Source organism: Tinamus guttatus, unplaced genomic scaffold (genome assembly GCF_059628265.1).
Source record: "Tinamus guttatus ecotype Peru unplaced genomic scaffold, ASM5962826v1 Tinamus_guttatus_pri_ptg000602l, whole genome shotgun sequence".
Lineage (NCBI taxonomy): Eukaryota > Metazoa > Chordata > Aves > Tinamiformes > Tinamidae > Tinamus > Tinamus guttatus.
The window spans coordinates 7067592-7078363 of NW_028289136.1; the positions used below are offsets into that span (position 1 = coordinate 7067592).

Below are 10772 nucleotides of genomic sequence, written 5' to 3' on the forward strand. Positions count from 1 at the left end.
GGGGCACACAAACACATGGCACTCGCCACGGATGCAACCGGGTGTACAACTCAACCCCTGATCCAAGGGTTTCATGGGGTTTTGGTGGTTCTCCTGCACCGATTTCCCTAAAAATTCCCTGAAAAGTCTCTCCTGGACAAGGACATGCCTTGACTCAAGGCAGGGTGGGCTTAGGGTCTCCTTGCATGTGAGACTGAGGTTTCTGGAGCACCGTGGACCTTCCCTGGAGCCGTTTTGAGCATCTCTTGGCCAGTCTGCTTCTCCGTGGTGGCCTGTTCAAGATATTTCATCCTCTGCCAGGTTTGTGGGGAACCCTTGTGTCTTTGGCTGAGCTAAGAGTGAAGAAAAAAGTCAGGGAAATAACAGCAAAAAAAGAATAAAAAAGAGGCATTTTCATGTTTCCCTGAGTGTATTGGACATCTAAGGGGGGAAACACTGGTGGAGGATGGTCAAGCAGAACATCTGCGAGGGTGGGAAGGAGGGAAGGATGGAGGAGGACGAGGCACGAGGGAAAGGGGAACCTGTTGGGCACGGGTGGTGTGGGCTGCATCTCAGTTCCCTGTGTGGAGCAGTTTCCAAAGTGAAGATGTGGCTTTTTGCAGATGTTGCGGATTGGGCAGGGCGGGAGCGTTCCTGGACCGCGCGCGCCTGGGCCAACAAGACCTATGGTCCCCTTCCCGCCGGTGGCCAACGGGGCGAGCGAATGGAGGGAGACGTCAGCCTTTGTGTGCCACATCCGTGGTGGCTCTAACTTGCCCCTAGAGCATCCCAAGGAACGTGCGGTTGGGGATATCCCGTGTGGTGATGGACACGCTTGGCTTGAGGACCACAATGCACATGCTGGTTGGGTTCCACTTCCTCCTCTTGGGCGTTTGGGTTCCTCTTCAACTCTCGGCCGGCGTTAGAGGCATAATTTTAACGAGTTTGGCCTCATTCAGCTTAGAGGAAGCTGCTGGGTCTCACCCCTGTATCACTGGGTGCTTGGGATCAGCTCTGTGTCGGGACAGTGACGGCGTCGCTGGGCCGCCAAGGGAATGGCTGCACGTCACCCGGAATGAAAACAGCTCATTTTGCCGGAAAAAAAAAAGGCAAATCCGTTCTGTTTTGCAGCTTGGCCGATGGACTCGCTGAGCGATCATGTGTCAGTTTGGTCGTGGGCTGTCCCCAGCGTACAAAGGGCCCTTGTTCCTCCTGAAACAGAGTTGTGCCGGACCATGTGCGACTCCAGTGACTCTTTGTAGCCTGATTTTTTGGCCTCAGCCAGTTGTCCCCACGTGTGGGTGGGCCTTGTGCAAGCAGGGATGGACTTTCTGGTGGGGGTGATGCTGGAGACGCAGTTCTCAAGGCGCAAGAGCAGGACCAGGCAGATGGTCACCATCACCCCAACAAGAGCAAACCCCTGCTCTTTCCTTCCCACAGCCTCTGGGCATTAAAAATACCCAACATCAACAGTGAACTAACTCTTCCTTCCTAAATCCAGGTAGGGTGACCAAAGGATGAAGGTGGTGAACACACTTTCTTCAGCAAGGTTTTATTGCAGGGGTCTCCAAGTGCTGGTGATGTGTGTCCTGCCAGGAGGCCCTGGAGGACCCCTGAAATCACTGCTGTGCCAGTCACGGGACTGCTTGCTGAAGAACACGGTTCCCTTTTCTGCCCTTTCTGCCTGTGGTTTTGTAGGATGCGCGTTTCACAGTGCTCAGCTGTGTCTCTGCTCGTGGATGGTTGACCACAGAACGGCGCGTACTTCCCGTTCTGCAGCTCGGAAGACCGGATTTGCTCATGCCAGGAAAGGTGGTTTGGGGCACTGAACTAGGCTGCGGAAAGACCAAGTTTGGCACCCAGATACAGCCTGAATTTCTTGGTGACTTTAAACCAGTTTGACTCCTTCTCTGGGCTGCAGATGTATGTGATGGACTATCAGTCTTACCCATGAGGTTGCTTGTGTAGACACCCAATGATGTCCTGACCTCAATGGGAACACAACGTCCTGGCATGAGATACGCACGGCCGCCGTTGGAGCCGTTGTCACACGCATTGCGATGTCTTTACGGGCCACCCAAGGAGCCGAACTTATGGGGAGCTTTGGGAAAGACCCCCCCAAGCGCTGCCAGCAGCATGAACAGGAGAGGGGAAGCGCACAAATACTTCCCCTCTACAGATACAGCACAGTACAGTGCAAATACAGAGTAATGGTGAAAATCCTGGGCTCTGCAATGCGCTTTTCTCCTCTAATCCACCTCTTCTGTGGAATCCTCCCCACTGTGTCCTTACCACCTCTTTCCTTTTCCCCCAAGGTGATGGCGAACTTCACAACTCCTCATGCCTGGAGCAGAACCGTCAACACCTCCTGGGTCACAAGCAGCACGGGGGACAACACGTACAAGTGTCTCTTTGATGAGGACTTCAAGTATCTCCTGCTGCCCGTCTCCTATGGCATCGTGTGCGTGGTGGGGCTGTTCCTCAACCTGCTGGCCCTCTATGGCTTCATCTTCAGGATCAAGACGTGGAACGCCTCCACCACGTACATGTTCAACCTGGCCGTGTCCGACACGCTCTACGTGGTCTCCTTGCCCCTCCTGGTGTACTACTATGCCATGGGGGACAACTGGCCCTTCAGCGTGGGCCTGTGTAAGATAGTCCGCTTCTTGTTCTACACCAACCTGTACTGCAGCATCCTTTTCCTCCTCTGCATCAGCATCCATCGCTTCCTGGGCATCTGCTTCCCGCTAAAGTCCCTGCAGTGGGGGCACGTGCGCTATGCCCGGAGAGTGTCGGTCATCGTGTGGGTGGTCACCGTGGTGTGCCAGTTGCCCGTTCTCTTCTTCGTCACCACCAGCATGAAGGGCAACAGTGTCACCTGCCACGACACGTCCAGGAAGGACCTCTTTGGCCAGTTTGTCATTTACAGTTCGGTGATGCTGGTGCTTCTCTTCTGCATCCCCTTCCTCATCATCATCGTGTGCTATTGCCTGATGGCTCGGAGGCTGCTACAGCCCACACGCGGTATCTCCCACAGGTCCCGATCCAAGAAGAAGTCAGTTAAGATGATAATCATAGTCCTGGTGGTCTTCATCGTTTGCTTTCTTCCTTTTCACATCACTCGTACCTTGTACTACTCCTTCAGGAGCTGGGACTTAAGTTGTCAGACCCTCAATGCTATCAATTTAGCCTATAAGATCACCAGGCCCCTAGCTAGCACCAACAGTTGCTTGGATCCCATTTTATATTTCTTAGCAGGACAAAGATTTATGAAGTTTGCAGGCCACAAAATGCTAGGGAAAACCCAAAATGAGACGGCCCTAGGAATCATGCCCAATACTCACCTGAAAACCAGCAGTGACACTGAAACAATATCCAAGGATGGGAAGTCCTAGCGCTTTTCCATCACGTTATGGTGAGTACCCTGTTCCCAGTAGAAGGGTTTAGCCATGTGTGGAGGGAGTTGATGATACCTGGGGTCTCCTGAGGCCGGTGGTGGTTTGCAGAGCCCGGGTTTGCACCCACTTCAGCGTGGTCCACATTAAATGCAAGCTGCCATTTCGAATGTTTTTTTAAGGAAGATATTACTGGGGTTGTGCCAAGGAACTCCTTATCTGCATCTCTTCTGGCAAACCTGCCCATCGGTCAACACCAAATAGCACCTGCCCAACAGTGCACATTGGTGACCTCTGCGATGGTGGCAAAATGTGCTAGAGAATCATGCCCTGAACATTTAAATTTTCTAAACCAGAAGAATGCAAAAGGCCTCTGAAAACTGAAGAAGGAGATTTGTCTTTCTCCAGTTTCCCTGGCACGCTGTTAGCAAGTGTTTACCGGAAGTTTTGTGCGTCTTGGCAAGGGAAGAAAGGCTTTTGATTGATGAGGAATGTCAGCTGTGGTTTTAATAAACAGGTCGATAAAAATATCAAATGCAAATGCTGCCCACTGCAGGGAAGGAACAACTTCTCCTACGTCTTTGACAACCCTAAAGAAAAGTTTCCCCAGCTTCTGCCCATGTCTGGACAAGCCAGGAAGGGATTTCGAGGACTCATCCAAGGGCTGTTTTCCCATAAAGGGGCTGCTGATGGGGTGATACCATCCATCCAGTGGTGACTTGCTGGTACCATCACGTAGGTCCTCTGTAGCCTCCGCCATGGAGAAGTGTGATGGGGTGAATGTCCTCCTCACCAGAGACCTGCTAGTGCTTTGCTACTCGGCAACATCCACCTTTGAAAGGCTTTTAGCAACCCGTAGCGTTGTCTCAGCTGCTGCCTTTAATACTCATCTCCAGCTCATTAAAACTTCAGGGCGTTGAGCTCTTTGTGCCGTGTTTTTAACTCTGTTATTAATGATTCATATTTCCAGCAAAGGAGCCATATCCTTGCTGACAGCATGGACCTTCCCTTGGAAATTCGGCGATGCTGAATGCCGGGCTTAGGAGCCCTAGTGTTAAATGTGGAGCTTTAGTCAGGTCTAATTAGTCAGGACTAACCCTCTGTGTGGTTTAACTCCCGTTGGAGCATCTTCGAGCAGGGAAGTGACCCTGCTCCTGTGTCTAGGACTAGACTTCTTCTCCAGCCTTTGCTGTGGTGACTGTCTTGCCCGTGCTGATCTTTAGGGCCTGGGAAAGGGGAGGAAAATTTCAAATAGATTGCGAATGGCTTATGTCTCCTTCATGTAGAGGTGCTCTTTGGGATAGTGGTTGGGATGGACAGCACTGTCTGAGCAAAACCAGCCTCTTTTGTTCAGATCTTTTCTGATCAGCTTTCTAGACATTGAGTTGACCTGCTTCATGCCAGTCCTGACTGGATTTGGCCTTGCATCCCTCAGTTGGTCAGGACAGTTCAAACTAGGCTAGCAAAAATACCCACAAAACAATTCACTGGATGATCCGCTTGGTCTTTCTCCCTGTAATTGCCGGGTTTAAGAGCAGGGAGCCCAGGCACGTGGTTTCCTTGCCCAACCTTGCTGTTTACTCACCCCAAAATGGAAATTGTTTGTCCTGTAGAGCTGGACTAGTCCTATTTTGTGAACGCAGCCACGAGTCTATTTTAGGGGTAGACATTAGATACATTAGATACATTTGATCCTGGTTTCAAACCAATTGCTCAGACCTAAAAAGACTTTCTCCCTTCCCTCCTGCTTCTAAACATGAGTTTGTGGCTTGCTGGCGATAACGACGTGGCGCCACGTATCCAGCCACGTAGAGCCGGAGCTCCTAGGACCCCACGGAGATAACTGTGAGGTTCCTGCGGTCCCGCTCGCTGGAGCCGTGGTCCCTTGGAGGGCTCCTGGCCAACATTGTTATGGCCACAGGAGACCAGGAGGGAACTGCCTCCCTCCATGCTCAGCCCCATCCGTGAGGAGAAGCAGGACGTTTGTAGGACGGTTCATCTCAATCCCTATCTGATGTGGATCCCTCTGTGGTCCTTTGGGTCCACACAAGATCGTGGCATTATTTGGATTCACAGCGATTGGAGAGGTACCGTCTGGAAATTTATATATATATATATATATTGTTATTGTTCGTAAATGCACTAACTTATACTAAAAAAGTGGGTTTTGTGACAATATCTGTACGTTTTTTATTTTTGTAACATGCAAACAGTTCAGATGTCTTATAGGAAATAAATTTATTTCGACTATTAATGCTCTCGTGTCATCTCCTCTGATGTGTGCAAAGAAGAGGGAAGAAGGCACAGGAGCAGGACTGCTCAACAGCACCCAGGACCTGGGTTACCTGCACCCGAAAACCCAGCAGCTCAGCAGGCTTCATCTTTGAGTTGACTTCACTACCTTGTCCCCTTCTTCCTCTTTCCAGAAATGTCCCTTCCCAGAAATGTCCATTCCCAGAAATGAGCTTGTGCTCGGCCCAAGTGCTGCTGAAGGCAGGAGGACAGGAGACCCAAGAGAGGCCAACAGCACTGGATGAGACTTCGGTGCGGAGGAAGGTCAAGGGCGATCCCAGTGCTCTCCACAAAGCCTCAGGTCCCACTGCTGGCCAAAGTGGGTCTCAAAAGCCATCAGGCAGGTTTCAGATCCGTCCCCAGTGGCTTCATGGAGTTCCTGGTGGTTGCTGCACATCAGACCTACACGGCCTGGCCAGGGTGACCCAAAAAACTCTGATTTGACCTTAGGCAGCTTGACAGAGGTCCAGGCAGCCTAGGAGATGCTGCAGCACCAAGTGAGGCGATGTCCCTTGTAGTCCACCTGTGGGGCCAAGCCTTGGGACAACTCAGGCTCTGCCTAATCTCTCCCAAATTCAGGTCTGGATCCCCACTCACCCCCGATACTCACAGGGGGTTGATGCCACCACCAGTTACGTGATCAGCCTGGTAACTGGTCTTCTGGCTGGGTGACCCATGTCCCCATGCTTGGTGGACGCATCCCTTGACTGCTCCGGTTGAAGACCAGACACAGCTGCTGGATGGACTGAGCAGTCCCCAATCCCACCGTGTGCTTCACCCAGGGCCACCCGCAGCTCAGCCTGGAGAGAAATGACTCCTCATCCCCATCAAAAGAAACCAAGAGGGGGAGGTTTCCACCAACTAACCACAATCCCCACAGAAAAAAACCCACTCTTTTTCTTTGTAATTTATCTGCCGCCTTTTCCCAGCCTTGGCTCCTGCTGCGCCTTCCTCTGCCAAGGTAATGAGTCCTCCAGGACACCGTCGTTTTCACCTAGGAATTTATTCCAAACAGCAGCCGAATCACCTTGAAATCTCCTTGGCGATAAGCTTGAATTCCCGTCCGCGGACACGCTCGGGGACGCTCGGATCCGCGCCGCCCCGGCTGAGTCACCGCAGCCCCAGGAGCAGAATTTAGCAAGAGCGATAACCACCGAGGGGAGACGGGGAGATCGCGGTGGCACTTCAGAGAAAAACCAGCAAACCGAGAAATCCGCTCTTTCCCAAGAGCTCCGCGTGCTGGAGCAGCGAGGGAAAGTGCACGGGGCGAAGGGTTTCCTGCTGCCCCAGCCTCACGGCTCAAGAGAAGGAGAGCCAAAGGCAGCTCAACCTTCATACTAGACACCAGAGAATCTAACAATCTCCCCCACGTGGATCGGGTGACTTATCATCTAAACAAGAAACCAGCCCGGGTGGGTGTCTGAAATGACCCACACCAATCACCTGCCTTTGCGACCGGTTTATTTTAAGGTGTTTGGAAGTTGAACGCTGATATTTGCAGACTCCTTAGCAAATAAATGCCCAGGGAAATTCTCCTTTTCCTGTAGCATGCTTTGGTTTTTTGTTTTGTATTTTTAAATGTTTCCTTTGCGATCAAAATGAAGTTTGATGTCAGAGAGTCTTCACATTAAAATATCTGTCAGTCAAAATCTGTTTAAAATTCATGGAAGAGAATTATATATTTTAAATAACAGAAGTGTATTTTGGAAAAAAAAAAAACAAGAGAGGATTTTTCTTTTGGCTCAGGGGTAAATATTACTGAATCCTCTGCAGTGCAAAGCCTCTAAAATGTGGGATTTGAAAACAGGGGAAATAATGCAACTAGGTTCCAAACTGCAGCCTGAAAAATGACGGGGTGGGGGAAAAGTGGAATTTTAAATGAAAAAAAATCCTCATTCACCCCAAATCTATCCTGTCCTCCCATATCTCTTGCTCTATACCACGGTGCCCATACCCGCAATGCAAAACCTAGAGCCATCCAGGCAGGAAAGGGGGAAAAAAAGGGACATTTCTCCATCAAAAGCCGAATGTCAGAGCCGGAGTAATGAAGAGCACCCAGCGCTCGCAGCCATGGCTGGAAGCTGGGGGAGAAGCCTCCAACGTCTGTGTTTCTGTCCCTTCATTGTGGTGATTGTCACCTCCAGAACATGCCAAATATATATATATATGTATACATTTTTTCTTTCATGATCAGTTGAAAGCCACTGAGGTGTAAAATAGTCTGTGGGAGTTTCTCACCCAACAAAAAACAGCTTCCCACGATGATTCTCACCAGGTGGCCCCTCAACACGACATCCATCCCCACTGGATGGTGCCCACAAAGGTTGGGGGCCACCAGAAGTGGGACCCAAGTGTCTGACTGCCCATGGTGGGTCCTGAGCAGCTCAGACTTCAGTGGTGGGCCCCAAAAATAGTTTCTTGGCATTTTGCTCCCCATCATGAGGCAGAGTAACCGGCACCGCAAAACGTCTGCCAAGAGCAGATGGTCCCAATCCCGCTGCCACTGTTGTGTTTGGCCCAAGCTCCAGGAGGTTGAGGGTGACATCAGGAGGCCTCTTGTCTGCCATGGGCCACCCCACAGTGGATGTGGCCCCAAAGAGGCTGAAATAAATCAGAATCAGTTGCTCAAGCTCCAGAAAGTGTCTCTAGCCCTTTCCTCTGCTGCAAGTCTACCCAGGAGGATGGTCTCACGGCAGCGACTCCAGGATTCCCAGTAGCTTCAATTTAATCCTTTTCTCCAGAGGTTCCTTGGCACAGTAGGGAAGACTATGGCACTGGTACCAGGAGACTGGTTGGTGGTTATTAACAGTCAGGCTGTTATTTCTAACTCAGGTATTTCTGCAGATGCAGGTTGAACCCAGGGCTGAAGAAGTCCAGGAAGAAATGTCCCACTAAAAAGAGGAATTATAATCATGGAGACTAAGATCTGCAGCTGCTGCATCCAGGTTCATCCAACCACCCAGGCCTCAAGATATCTTCTGAATCATCCCAGAAACCCACCCAGCTCCATCACCTCCAGTCCAGGAGATGCTACAAGAGCCTGGCCCTGTATCTGGATGTCTCCATCCCCGCCCCATCTTTGTATTCCGTGTCCTCAGGATGTCCCAGCGGGTATCAGGGTGCAGAGGTGCAACCCTGGGGCTCATGAGCAGGTGTCCATCTCGGATCCAGTGGGGGATTTCCTGCTCTCTGCCTTCCAGACCTGCTTTTTCTTGCAGGACTTGTTCTCCTTGGGCGGGTAACGCTGCTGCAGCAGAGTCCTCTGCCGGCAAAAAGGGGATGTGGCAGCACGAGGCCGGAGCTGCTGCTGGGGGAGCCCCAAAGCCAGGGCTGATGCCCAGTCCATTCCCAGCAGGTAGGATGGGCTGGGACAGCGTACCCAAAAGGAGCGTTGGAGCCCAAGCTGCTGCAGGACACAGTGCTACCTCCAAGGTTCATATCCCTGAACTGGGAGAAAACCACACACCGTAGCACCTGGGTCCAAAACACCAGGGCCAGGCTAAGGGGACGAGACACCTGGACCCCAGCTAATACCGGGAGCATCATGGTGCCCCTAGAAGGACACTGTGGTGCCACCTTGCTGTCCCTGTCCTTACTCTTCCCTTACTCTCCCCTCCTCTTCCTCCAGGCCATGCCTTTGCAGTCAGGATCCTGGTTTTCATCCCTGCTTCCCAGGCCAGCCAAGAGGGACTTCCCAGGAGATGGAGATATTTATCCCTTTGAAGATCTCCTTGCCAAAGCAGAGCAGCAGCACGGGATGAGAATCCACCTCCCCCGCCATGGCCGTGGATTTTAAGGCCAAAAAAGGCGCCCAGACATCATCTGTCTGCTTTTCATCCAGCCTCCCACTCACTGCTCCCAGCGCTGTCGCTGCCCACAGCATAAAGACTCAATGTGTGTTTAACTTTCTTTTCTCTTCTTTGGGTCAGTCCGTCCAGAACCTGATGGACCTGAACCACCAGCCAGAAGTCCCCTGGCTTGGCCTCATAGCCCAGTTTTCCAGTGCAAAGAGCATTCTTCTCCTCTCAGTGCCTGAACAGGGCTTAGAGAGTCAACCTTGGGGCAAGCAGCTCTGGAACCTGCTAGCCCTCATCAAAAAGCCTGGGTCCATGAGCAGAGGTGGAAGCAAATGTGTCATCTGGACCCTTGCACTGGGAAGATCTTTGCTACTTCCTGTCAACAACCCTTCATTTCCACCAGCCACAAGGAGAAGGACCCTCTTAGGACATTCCTCATCTCTGAGCAATGTCGATGTTCATTCTACGTGGTCTATCAGGAGGGTTGCACCTAAGGGTGCCTAGATTCGCACCTTCAAGAAGGTCTCTCTTCTTTGCTGCTGCCCTCCTATCTATAAGGCAACACCGAACGCTATGAGTGATGCATCATGCCGGCATTCTTGGAGCTCTTTGAGAGTGTTGAATACCCTTAACAGCAGGACCATCCCCTGGGATCATAAGGGGTCAATGCCTGAGACAGGGCACGTCTCGCATGGTCATTTTTCCAAAGGCAAGTGCCCAGCCTGAGCTCACCCTTGGGAGCCACTGAAAAGCACGGATGCTCCCCGGAGATGCTTTGATTTCTTCCAACCCAAGGGAAGGATTTCTTTTCTGATTCCCAAGGAATTATAGAGGATTAGCTCAGATTACAAGGCTAGAATAGGATTAACCTGGACAATTATATATGCCTCCAGGCTAGGAGAGTCCATAGGAGCTAGCCATCCTAGGTTTCCTCTGCTGCCAGGGGGAGGAAGGCACTCCAAGGAGCAACACATCTTCCCTTGTGGACATCTGGTAGGGAGCAAGCCCCTCCACTGGAGTAGAATCATAGAATTATAGAATCATAGAATGCTCGAGGTTGGAAGGGACCTCTAGAGGTCATCTAGTCCAACCCCCCTGCACACGCAGGGTCACCTAGAGCACGTGGCACAGGACTGCGTCCAAGCGGGTTTGGAAGATCTCCAGAGAAGGAGACTCCACAACCGAGTACAGGGAGTCCAGGGGGACCAAGTCTGGCAGAGCCACCTACACTGGTGGCACCTCCATCATGGGTGTCTCCCATGGGAGATACAGCCAGGCTCAGAGGGGGTTTAAGGAAAGGACCCTTGGA

The 10772-nt window shown here is 51.6% G+C and overlaps 1 protein-coding gene across 1 annotated transcript; it reads left to right on the forward strand.

Moving 5' to 3' along the window:
- Positions 1-2285: 2285 nt before the first annotated feature.
- P2RY2 (purinergic receptor P2Y2) lies at positions 2286-3410 on the forward strand. The gene has a single exon (XM_010211856.2). It carries the CDS (start codon positions 2298-2300, stop codon positions 3372-3374), a length of 1077 nt encoding a protein of 358 aa, XP_010210158.2. The 5' UTR covers positions 2286-2297; the 3' UTR covers positions 3375-3410.
- Positions 3411-10772: the final 7362 nt, after the last annotated feature.